The sequence below is a fragment of the Salmo salar genome, chromosome ssa05 (genome assembly GCF_905237065.1).
Source record: "Salmo salar chromosome ssa05, Ssal_v3.1, whole genome shotgun sequence".
Classification (NCBI taxonomy): Eukaryota; Metazoa; Chordata; class Actinopteri; order Salmoniformes; family Salmonidae; genus Salmo; species Salmo salar.
In genome coordinates, this window is record NC_059446.1 from 74,710,397 (window position 1) to 74,723,273 (window position 12,877).

General features: G+C 44.1%; 1 protein-coding gene across 8 annotated transcripts in view; it reads left to right on the plus strand.

The window, feature by feature from the left end:
* LOC106609264 (CUGBP Elav-like family member 3) overlaps positions 1–11,469 on the plus strand; it is a 164,735-nt gene extending 153,266 nt beyond the window's left edge. For 4 of the 8 annotated variants that reach the window (XM_045718871.1, XM_045718872.1, XM_045718875.1 and 1 more), the window contains 8 exons: positions 154–315; positions 1,838–1,973; positions 2,505–2,705; positions 2,998–3,063; positions 5,535–5,639; positions 5,786–5,929; positions 6,690–6,835; positions 10,441–11,469. In XM_045718871.1, coding sequence (XP_045574827.1) covers positions 154–315; positions 1,838–1,973; positions 2,505–2,705; positions 2,998–3,063; positions 5,535–5,639; positions 5,786–5,929; positions 6,690–6,817 — 942 coding nt within the window. In that variant the 3' untranslated portion in view covers positions 6,818–6,835; positions 10,441–11,469. Of the gene's footprint in view, positions 1–153; positions 316–1,837; positions 1,974–2,504; positions 2,706–2,997; positions 3,064–5,534; positions 5,640–5,785; positions 5,930–6,689; positions 6,860–7,751; positions 7,843–10,440 lie in introns of all 8 variants that reach the window. The other 4 variants (XR_006769979.1, XM_045718876.1, XM_045718874.1 and 1 more) reach the window with 4 other exon arrangements.
* The last annotated feature ends 1,408 nt before the right edge of the window (positions 11,470–12,877 follow it).

The following is a 12,877-nucleotide window of genomic DNA, read 5'->3' on the forward strand; positions in this document are numbered from 1 at the left end:
CTGTAAACGGTTTGAAAGGTACTTTATTTACCTTTCAACATAAATACGCGATTCAAAACAGTGCACCAAATCTTGGTTGATTGTATTCCCAATAAGGGGTAATTCAGTAAATCCATGTGTTTAACTTAAAGACCGGTGTGTGTTTCCTTGTAGGGTGCGTCGTCCAGTCTGGTGGTGAAGTTTGCGGACACAGAGAAGGAGAGAGGGCTGAGACGGATGCAGCAGGTGGCATCACAGCTGGGCATCTTCAGCCCCACCATGACACTTAACTTCCCTGCTTACAACGCTTACACACAGGCCGTCAGCGCACAGGCGGTAAGCACACACACCGTTACACACACGCCGTTACACATGCACACATACACAGGTTTGAGTGGTGCTTTGGGTATGAGAGGTTGTGATGTTTTTCAAGGGGCTATCACTGTTCTAATCTGCGCTAATGTTATTACTGAATGGACACGTCATTTAGCATTAGCCATCTCTCGACAAAAACCACAGCAACACACACACATACACACACACACACACACACACACACACACACACACACACACACACACACACACACACACACACACACACACACACACACACACACACACACACACACACACACACACTTCCTAGTAACCCCAGCTTTTCTGCTGCACAGCCATTAACCCCGTGGCTGGATATAATGTAATTACATCTCTATTCATCCTCCTCTCTCTCTCTTTCTTTCTCTCTGTCTCTCCCTCTCTTTCTCTCTCTCCCTCTGTCTTTCTCTCTATATTCCTCTCTTTCTCCTTCTCTCTCTCCCTGTCTCTCAATTCAATTACATTTAAGGGGCTTTATTGGCATGGGAAACATATGTTTACATTGCCAAAGCAAGTGACGTAGATAATAAACAAAAGTGAAATAAACAACACAAATTAACAGTAAACATTACACTCACAGAAGTTCCAAAATAATAAAGACATTTCAAATGTCATATTATGTCTATATACAGTGTTGTAACGATGTGCAAATAGAAAATAAATAAACAAATATAGGTTGTATTTACAATGGTGTTTGTTCTTCACTGGTTGACCTTTTCTTGTGGCAACAGGTCACAAATCTTTCTGCTGTGATGGCACACTGTGGTATTTCACCCTATAGATACATGAGTTTATCAAAATTGGGTTTGTTTTCAAATTCTTTGTGGATCTGCATAATCTGAGGGAATATGCATCTCTAATATGGTCATACATTTGGCAGGAGGTTAGGAAGTGCAGCTCAGTTTCCACCCCATTTTGTGGGCAGTGTGCACATAGGCTGTCTTCTCTTGAGAGTCAGGTCTGCCTACGGCAGCCTTTCTCAATAGCAAGGCTATGCTCACTGAGTCTGTACATAGTCAAAGCTTTCCTTAAGGTTGGGTCAGTCACAGTGGTCAGGTATTCTGTCACTGTGTACTCTCTGTTTAGGGCCAAATAGCATTCTAGTTTGCTCAGTTTTTTTGTTAATTCTTTCAAATGTGTCAAGTAATTATCTTTTTGTTTTCTCGTGATTTGGTTGGGTCTAATTGTGTTGCTGTCCTGAGGCTCTGTGGGGTCTGTTTGTGTTTGTGAACAGAGCCCCAGGACCAGCTTGCTTAGGGGACTCTTCTCCAGGTTCATCTCTCTATAGGGGATGGTTTTCTTATGGAAGGTTTGGGAATTGCTTCCTTTTAGGCGGTTGTAGAATTTAACGGCTCTTTCCTGGATTTTATAATTATTGGGTATCGGCCTAATATCTCCCTGTCTTTCCTCTCTCTCTCTCTCACTCTCTTTCTCCCATTTTTCTCTCTCCTCTCTCTCTCTTTTTTTCTTTCTTTCTCTAGATTGTCCAGCAGCAAGCTCTTGTTGCTCAGTCAGCGTACCTGTCTCCCGTAGCAACTGTTGCCAGTTTACAGATGCAGCAGATGGCAGCGCTCAACGCAAACGGAATCATCGCCACGCCCATCACATCTTCCTCTGGTACACACACACACACAGACACACAGACACACACACACACACACACACACACACACACACACACACACACACACACACACACACACACACACACACACACACACACACACACACACTTACAGATGCTTACGGATACTGTATGTTAGTAATAACATAGATTGATCTTATGTTTACTATGCTATGCAGATCAAGTCTGTCTATTTGATGTACATTTACTTCTGTTCATTAGTTTCTAAGTTCATCTTCTTATAGGTGCATCTCAATAGTGTAAAGTGGCTTCTTCTCCTCCTCATCTAATCAGCATCCTTTACAGTCTACAACAATCGATTCTACACTCATCTGAAAGCTGGGAATTACCTTTCACCAGTCCAGTTTTCTTAACATCAATTCAGATTGAGGAAGGTAGACAAGAAGAGGAAGCCACTTTACAATAAGATGCACCCTTCCCTTAACTCCCTTTGCCCCACTAACCAATCATTGCTTCTCCCCTGCATTTATGCCCTGCCTTTTTCTCTTTCTTATACACTATAGAGTCTAGTAGCTGTCAATCACAATATCTCCTCCACTGTGATTGGTCCTCCCGGTTTGCAGGTACGAATACCCCTCCAACCATCTCAGCCACGCCCGTGCCATCACTACCTCCACCTCTAGGAGTCAATGGTTACAGTCCACCAACCAATGGACAGCAAGCATCGGAAGCACTATACACCAATGGCATTCATGCGTACCAAGGTACGAGCTGAATTACCAAAGATAGAATATTTACCACAGAAATACTGATATCTCCATTTGTTCCCTATATTCACTCTCTCTGCTCTGCCACTCCCTCCATACTTCCCTCCCTCCCTCTCTCCCTTCCTACTTATCTCCCTTCCTCTCTCTCTCTCTCCCTCCCTCCCTGCATTCCTGCTTCCCTCGCTCTCTCCCTCCCTACTTATCTCCCTTCCTCTCTCCCTCTCTCTCTCCCTCCCTCCCTGCCTCCCTCCCTGCCTCCCTCCCTGCTTCCCTCCCTCTCTCCCTGCAGCCCAGAGTCCAGCATTATCTCTAGACCCTCTCCAGCAGGCGTATGCAGGCATGCAGCACTACACAGGTGGGCCACAGTCACACACTACCAGCTCCTATGACACTTTTTAGTGACTGGGTTCATTTTGCATTGTCAGAATGGAGTCCTCAATGCTCTCAGAGTAGGACAGTAATTAACTGGTACAGCAGGGTTCCCCAGCAGTGATTTTATTTGGCCACCCAAATTTTAGGAGATAAAAGAACAAAAACACCAGAAAGTGATTTTAATTTTGCATATGGTTTTCAATGCATAGTAGGGAGATATATATGTGATGGTAATCAAATGTAAGCAAGGTTTGAAATTATGTTTTAGTCAAACGTTATATCGGGATTCTTGTAGTCAATTTAGAGTATACAAATTACTTGTAATTATGTTCCGACCCCCTGACCATCGACTCAAGAAAGAAATCAGCCCGCGGCTGAATCTAGTTGATGATCCCTGTGGTACAGGGTCAGAGGTGAATATAGTTGATGATCCCTGTGGTACAGGGTCAGAGGTGAATCTAGTTGATGATCCCCGTGGTACAGGGTCAGAGGTGAATCTAGTTGATGATCCCTGTGGTACAGGGTCAGAGGTGAATCTAGTTGATGATCCCTGTGGTACAGGGTCAGAGGTGAATCTAGTTGATGATCCCTGTGGTACAGGGTCAGAGGTGAATATAGTTGATGATCCCCGTGGTACAGGGTCAGAGGTGAATCTAGTTGATGATCCCTGTGGTACAGGGTCAGAGGTGAATCTAGTTGATGATCCCTGTGGTACAGGGTCAGAGGTGCATATAGTTGATGATCCCCGTGGTACAGGGTCAGAGGTGAATCTAGTTGATGATCCCCGTGGTACAGGGTCAGAGGTGAATCTAGTTGATGATCCCTGTGGTACAGGGTCAGAGGTGAATCTAGTTGATGATCCCTGTGGTACAGGGTCAGAGGTGAATCTAGTTGATGATCCCCGTGGTACAGGGTCAGAGGTGAATATAGTTGATGATCCCCGTGGTACAGGGTCAGAGGTGAATCTAGTTGATGATCCCTGTGGTACAGGGTCAGAGGTGAATCTAGTTGATGATCCCCGTGGTACAGGGTCAGAGGTGAATATAGTTGATGATCCCCGTGGTACAGGGTCAGAGGTGAATCTAGTTGATGATCCCCGTGGTACAGGGTCAGAGGTGAATCTAGTTGATGATCCCTGTGGTACAGGGTCAGAGGTGAATCTAGTTGATGATCCCCGTGGTACAGGGTCAGAGGTGAATCTAGTTGATGATCCCCGTGGTACAGGGTCAGAGGTGAATCTAGTTGATGATCCCCGTGGTACAGGGTCAGAGGTGAATATAGTTGATGATCCCCGTGGTACAGGGTCAGAGGTGAATCTAGTTGATGATCCCCGTGGTACAGGGTCAGAGGTGAATCTAGTTGATGATCCCCGTGGTACAGGGTCAGAGGTGAATCTAGTTGATGATCCCCGTGGTACAGGGTCAGAGGTGAATCTAGTTGATGATCCCCGTGGTACAGGGTCAGAGGTGAATCTAGTTGATGATCCCCGTGGTACAGGGTCAGAGGTGAATCTAGTTGATGATCCCCGTGGTACAGGGTCAGAGGTGAATCTAGTTGATGATCCCCGTGGTACAGGGTCAGAGGTGAATCTAGTTGATGATCCCCGTGGTACAGGGTCAGAGGTGAATCTAGTTGATGATCCCCGTGGTACAGGGTCAGAGGTGAATCTAGTTGATGATCCCCGTGGTACAGGGTCAGAGGTGAATCTAGTTGATGATCCCCGTGGTACAGGGTCAGAGGTGAATCTAGTTGATGATCCCCGTGGTACAGGGTCAGAGGTGAATCTAGTTGATGATCCCCGTGGTACAGGGTCAGAGGTGAATCTAGTTGATGATCCCTGTGGTACAGGGTCAGAGGTGAATCTAGTTGATTATCCCTGTGGTACAGGGTCAGAGGTGAATCTAGTTGATGATCCCTGTGGTACAGGGTCAGAGGTGAATCTAGTTGATGATCCCTGTGGTACAGGGTCAGAGGTGAATCTAGTTGATGATCCCTGTGGTACAGGGTCAGAGGTGAATCTAGTTGATGATCCCTGTGGTACAGGGTCAGAGGTGAATCTAGTTGATGATCCCCGTGGTACAGGGTCAGAGGTGAATCTAGTTGATGATCCCTGTGGTACAGGGTCAGAGGTGAATCTAGTTGATGATCCCCGTGGTACAGGGTCAGAGGTGAATATAGTTGATGATCCCTGTGGTACAGGGTCAGAGGTGAATCTAGTTGATGATCCCTGTGGTACAGGGTCAGAGGTGAATCTAGTTGATGATCCCTGTGGTACAGGGTCAGAGGTGAATCTAGTTGATGATCCCTGTGGTACAGGGTCAGAGGTGTGTTCCTCCCTACCATCTCTGCCACTGAGGGCATGTAGGGTAATCTGATCCTAGATCTGTGGTTAGGGGTGACTTGGACCTCCAACCAGTGTTTCATCATCTGATGTCACTCTCTCTCTCATCACAGCGGCGTACCCTGCTGCCTATGGATTGGTCGGCCAGCATTTTCCACAGCAACCTACCCTGGTTGCCCAGCAACACCAGCAGCCCCAGCAACAGCAGCAGCGAGAAGGTGATGTCACTTCCTGTCTCTCAGACAGCACCTGTTGTGTGTGTGTGTCTCAGATTAGTGTGCATGTGAATCACAGATCCTCATGAATATTTGTGTGAGTGTGTCTCTCCGTCGCAGACCCTAACGTGTGTGTGTTCCTCCCCTAGGGCCAGAGGGTTGTAATATCTTTATCTACCACCTGCCTCAGGAGTTCAGTGACAGTGAGATGCTCCAGATGTTTCTGCCCTTTGGAAACGTCATCTCAGCTAAAGTCTTTGTAGACCGCGCCACCAACCAGAGCAAGTGCTTCGGTAAGACAGAGAGAGAGGGACTGAAGGGGGAGAGATAGGAGAGAGGCAGAAATGGTGAATAGTGAGTATCCAGGAGAAAAGGAAAGAAAGGAGGAACGGGGGAGATAAGAGAGAATTGCAATTCCACCTGTTGCTATGATACATGATGATCATAACTGACAGTTGCTGGTAGCATACTGTATGACTGTATCTCTGTCTGTTGCTATGATGCATGATGATCATAACTGACAGTTGCTGGTAGCATACTGTATGACTGTATCTCTGTCTGTTGCTATGATACATGATGATCATAACTGACAGTTGCTGGTAGCATACTGTATGACTGTATCTCTGTCTGTTGCTATGATACATGATGATCATAACTGACAGTTGCTGGTAGCATACTGTATGACTGTATCTCTGTCTGTTGCTATGATGCATGATGATCATAACTGACAGTTGCTGGTAGCATACTGTATGACTGTATCTCTGTCTGTTGCTATGATGCATGATGATCATAACTGACAGTTGCTGGTAGCATACTGTATGACTGTATCTCTGTCTGTTGCTATGATACATGATGATCATAACTGACAGTTGCTGGTAGCATACTGTATGACTGTATCTCTGTCTGTTGCTATGATACATGATGATCGTAACTGACAGTTGCTGGTAGCATACTGTATGACTGTATCGCTGTCTGTTACAATGAAACAATGTGATTATACATGTTATATTACATTTCAGAATGTTCCTCTCTCGTTCCTCGTTCCCTCCCCAGGTTTTGTGAGTTTTGACAACCCATCCAGTGCCCAGACTGCCATCCAGGCTATGAATGGGTTCCAGATCGGCATGAAGAGACTCAAGGTGCAGCTGAAACGACCTAAAGACGCCAACCGCCCCTACTGAAGGAGAGAGGAGAGAGAGGTGAGAGAGAGAGAGGTGAGAGAGGTGAGAAGTGATAGGGGCTGGGAAAGAGAGAGGGAGGAGAAAGAATGTGTGGATAGAGGGATGGAGGAATGGGAAGCAATAAAAGGGAAGAAGAGAATGAGGGAGGAGAGGAAGGTAGAAGAGAAGGTAAGAGAGAGGAGGGTAGAAGAGAGGAGGGGAGGAGAGAGGAGGGTAGGAGAGAGGAGTATGGGAGAGAGGAGGGTAGATGAGAGGAGATATGGAGAGAGGAGAGAGGTGGGGAGGAGGGAGGAGAGAGGAGGGTAGGAGAGAGGAGGGGAGGAGGGAGGAGGGTAGGAGATAGGAGGGTAGGAGGGAGGAGGAAGGAGGGTAGGAGGGGGGAGAGAGGAGGGTAGGAAGCAGGAGAGAGGAGGGTAGGAGGAAGGAGAGTAGGAGGCAGGAGTGAGCCAGGGAGGAGAGAGGAGGGTAGGCGGGAGGAGGAGGGTAGGAGGGAGGAGGGTAGGAGGCAGGAGAGAGGCGGGGAGGAGAGAGGAGGGTAGTATGGAGGAGGGAGGAGGGATACTTAGGTGTGTAAGAGAGAAGTGATGGGAAGGAGGAGGGATACTTGGGTTTGGGGAGGAAACAGGAAAGAATGACAATGGAGTTTATGCAAGCTGCTGTCAGTCACAGCTTTCTAAAATGCTGATTGGTGAAAGAGCTATATGGAGCGAGTGGGCGGGATCTTAAATAAGCAGTGCATATGTGGTAAAGAATATTAAACACATGAAATAACAAAACATGCTTTGTAGGTAGTTCAATCATTTAGAGATATTGTAGCCAAATTAATCAAAACTAAATTATTGAAATATTGTTATCCAACTTTATATTTTTTATTTATTTTTATTTTCTGATGTTTTTTAATCTTTTCCTGAAACAACAACATACCTCACCCGAGATCCTCCCGTCCAATCATAATTCGCGGGGATCCCATCACTATGGTTACCTAGCGACCGATAAAGCCCCGACCCCCCTTCCTCTCACGTGTTGTAAGTTGATTGGTTGGCCTGTGTCTGGGTTGCTGTGGAGGTGGATTGCCTGTGCTGGTTGCCCTTGGCGATTTTTTTGTTTGTTCTGTCGCCCCGAGCAACCGGCCATGCACTGACCTGCATGCCCTGTTGCCGTGGTGACCACAGACTGTGTTTGGTGCATTGTGACTTTCTTTTGTATTGACCTGTGCACATACTGATCAATAACTGTCAATAACTGGGATCTGATTAATTTAGTATCAATTGATTCGATTGAATATCCGCATTGACTGATGGATAATTGTAATGGATATTTGGATAAATTCTGTATTAATGGTCGTTGTTTTTCCGCAGTTTAGTTTTTGATCAGTTTCTGTAGTGTTCTGTTTGGTGTCATTATCATTATAGTGCTACTGTATATTTGGGCTAGACTGAGGTGGGCAAGGGGGCTGTGTGTGTGTGTGTGTGTGTGTGTGTGTGTGTGTGTGTGTGTGTGTGTGTGTGTGTGTGTGTGTGTGTGTGTGTGTGTGTGTGTGTGTGTGTGTGTCCAAAGTTAGCTGTGTGATTACAGTAGGTTTATGAATGTTTTCCTACAGTCTCTAACCAGGCCATTCAGTGTGTAATGGGGTAACAGGTAATGGGGCCCCTTCATGTGTTGTTGGGTTTGAAGTACAGATTTACGCCGTAAACTATCCCAGTCTAGCCTAGAACTATCCAAGTCTAGTCCAGCCCAGCTCAGTCCAGTCCAGCCCAGCCTAGTCCAGCCCAGCCATCTGCATTTGGTGCTGATCATTGCCTGATCATAGCCTATGTGGATATAGAGGTGGGTAACCCCTTTGTAAGGAAAATGTGTGAAATTATTTAGCATGTGTAAGCTAAGCAATGAATTGTAAATAACTCCCCATAAACAGCACACATTCCTAGGATAAGTCCAAGTCCATCTCATAGTTTAAAGAGCCTTCATCACCTGGTCGCATTTCCTTCATCTGCACTGAAACCAAATAATAGGTGAAAACAAAAGGGTGGAAGATGAGCAGATAAGCATAGAGAGGAAAGAGACAGGGAGAGGAAGTTACTTCAGACTATTCAGATGCAGCACTGGACTGTGGACCTCTGATGACACTAAACTCTGCTGAGCTGGATTCTGATTGGTGGGCTGTGTCCTTGGCTTCTGATTGGTAAGACTGTGGACTGGCCTGACTTTCTGATTGGTGTCTATTTCCCCTTATTTTCTACCAGCCTATTTCCCCCTCCTGTTTTATATCTCTCTATCACTCCATATCTCCTTTTCTCCCCTCCCATCTTTCTTTCTCCTTCCATCTTTCCCTTTCCCCTCCCATCTTTCTTTCTCCCCTCCTCTCTTGCTTCCTTTCTCTCTCCCCTTCTCTCACCCCCCTGGCCGGTGTTTTGAGGTAATGGTATGTGGTTGTGATGGTGCTAAACATTGCCTCTTGCCGATTGGAGAACAGACATAAACTATAGGAATTCTGGGAGAATTAATATACATGGGGAAAAAATTGTCTTGGTACGGGTAGATGTTACCCATAGAGGCAGATCTAGGATCAGCTAACCTGCCCCAAATCAAAACGTTAACCATATGGGAGAAAACACAAAACTGACCTTAGATCAGTTTTTCTGAATAATCTAATAATAACATTAAAAGACTACAAATTAGAAAAATGTATTTTAATGGCTTTAATTTACATGAGAAGCTACCACACAGAATTCTAGGCTACTTGTGGACTCAGGGAGACTGTTACCCAGAATTTCTATATTGCAACTGCCAGAGAGTGATGCATGTTGGGAACCTTTGCTTGCCGTGATCTAAGACACAAGTACAACGTGTGCGTGCACGGACACACACATACACACAAACACACAGACATACATACAATTACAGAAAAGGCAAAAGGCCTGCCAAATGACAACAACTTTCATGGATATTTCACTGTGTTGAGTTGCATGCCCTGGACACTCTGTATGTCTATGTGTAAAAGCACCATGACGTTATCCCTGTTGAAAAACACAGAGGTTTACTATAGTAACCAATGATGCAGACTTAGTAGAGGTAAACTGTTTTGTGCAAATGGTTTCTGGTAATAGATTTTTTTGTTGGAAATCTCATCCACATGAGGGATGAATTGTTTCCATACTGTTATTTCTTTGTTCTCTGATATATAGAGGATTACAGTAGAGGGAAACCAGAAAACTATATCCATGTCCTAACAAGCTCTCTCTCTCTCTCTCTCTCTATCCCCCTCCCCCTCTCTCTCTCTCTATCCCCCCCTCTCTCTTTCTCTCTCTCTCTCTCTCTATCTCTCTCTCTCTCTCTCTCTCTCTCCTCTCTCTCTCTCTCTATCCCCCTCTCTCTCTCTCTCTCTCTTTCTCTCACTCTCTCTCTCTATCCCCCTCCCTCTCTCTCTCTCTCTCTATACATCCCCCCCCCCCACTCTCTCGCTCTCTCTCTCTCTCTTTCTCTCACTCTCCCTCTCTCTCTCTATCCCCCTCCCTCTCTCTCTCTCTCTCACTCTCTCTCTACCTCTTTCTCTCACTCTCTCTCTCTATCTCTACATCTGTCCCCCAACCCCTCCCTCCCTCTTCCTTCCTTCGCTCTTACAGGTGAAGTTTTCTGACTCCGCCTGTGGTGGAATCCCAGCGTGCATTGCGCCCTCAGACCTACTACCTTTCTTTTGAGCGACGGGGAACAGGACACACACACACAGACCACTCACACTTTGCACTCTAAAAGGACCAAGGCACAGATATTGACCAATGTACATATCATAGTCCTCACACACACAAACACACACATGCTTTCAAATACATATATGTCAGTAATCGTACCCATTGAACTGGACTCAGTTTGAAAATAGTTTGTGAGGAGTTTGTCTGGAGTGTGTAGGGCAGTGAAGATCACACACACACACACGACCCAGGAAGTACTTACTAAAGTCATTGATGAAATGATGAATAATGGTGATATATCACTTCTTTGGACCATAACATGTCATATAACATGGCTATTACATGTGTATAACATGATACAAATAGGAAGGCCTCCATTTCGTAATAAAAAAAGGAAAACAGGAAAAAATATTGCGACAAAATGAGTAGTTTAGAGAAACTTTGGAGAGAGATCCTTATGGCCTGTAAATAATTTAGTTTAAGAAGAGTAACATTCCAAAAAAACGCAAAAAGAAGAGTACTTTAGATAAATCACTGAAAAATTACACAATATTATTATTATTGTTATTATTATTATCTTCGTTAGGGGATATTGTATTAGAAATAAAGAAAGGGGAGAATCACAAACATATTTTCAATTTCTACTTAGATTTTAGGATACATGTGGGTGGGAGGGACTGCACCTTTTCTGAGAGGTTTTAATATTTTAACAATTTTTTATTTATTGACTAATTTATCAATTATTTTTGTTAATAGGGAGAAATGATGAAGGGTTTAAAGGGGTTACGAGTTTCTGATTTTAGAATTTTTTAGAGCAAAAAAGGGTCTGTTTCTGTCAGACTCGGTCAGAGTAATTATAATTATGAATGAATTATTACAACAATGATATTTATTTCTTATTTATTGAGTCTGTTTTTGATCCAATCTCTTTTTAAGTTAAAATAAAAAGTATTATACATCAAATACGTTTTTCATGATTTATTGTGTGTGTGTGTTTGTGTGAGAGAGAGAGAGAGGGCGGGACAGAGGAGAATGAGAGAGACAGAGAGAAGCGTGTGAGAGAGAGGTAGAGGGGGAGAAGGAACAGTTAAAATATGTAAAAGAGAGAGAAGGAACAGTACAGATTGTAATTGACCAGTAGAGGGCGAGACAGGCACAGATTCCAGTCTCCACCTCAGTAGGCAGTTCTCTCTCAAGAGAGGGTCTGGTAGATATGGTAGGTAGGCTATAGCCCTGCCCCAAACCACCAGTAGTTATCTAGGTTGATGTGTTTAAGGGTGAGAGAGTTTATCAGTCATTCTTTATGAGAGCCTGAGTGTGCATGGTGTTTATAAATAGTTGGGAAAGCTACTGCATGATGGCTATGTGATTGTAATCAGATCACAGTCAAAGGTTGGCTCTGCACTGAAGTCTGAGGTGGTGTGTTCACTTAATAATATGTAGCCTAAATGTGCATTAAATAATGTAGTTAAACTTGTTTGCAATACATATCTCAACTTCAATATATAAATATAATAACATAAGGTACGCCATGAGTAGCTTAGGCCCACACAGCAAATTCTCCAGTGTTAAATCAACACTAGCCAGTGTCTAAACGGGTCCACACTTTTGAGTGTTAAATTATTAGTGTGCTAGTGCTGACGCTGTTACACTTCCTGGTCCCTTCCTTTATGCAAATTATTTCACAGCTATTCTTTCAAAATAATATTTATTTATTTATTGTAAGACACATATTGATGTAATCAGTTAATGGTGCCACCTGTCAATGCTTTTATAGGGCAGGATAATTATGATTCAAATGGTTTCTCTGTCCAGATCTGTCTACACTTGTACGATATACAGACAAAATATGTGTCTGACTACCTCTGGAGGCGTATAGTGTCTTTTGATTGTCTACACCTGTCTACAAATGTGGACACTATGAGAATGTGGACAAGATCAGGACAAAGGACGCAAGTTAGAACCATGTGTTAACAGAGCTAGAGTCAGTGTTTGGGAATGAACATTTTCAGTGTTATGCAAAAAATTGTAAAGTATTTTGTCTGTAATGTCTTTCTCGTTATATGTCGGGCCCCAGTAAGGCTAGCTGTCACCATTGGCATCGGCTAATGGGGATCCTAATAAATCAAATGCAATAACAACTCATATAGTATTTTGATCACTATGAAGTGTATATAGTTTACAACAATGTATTTTTTTTAAGTCTTTATTGCCACATGCTCTTATGTATGTGTTTATAAAGACTTCAGAAATGGCAGCACACATGCTCAAATTTTAATTACCATAACCATAGACCCATAAAACTGGTACATCACTTCCATTTATGGGTGGCCAAAAATAATGATTTGAAAGCCACGCCCCCACGAATCCA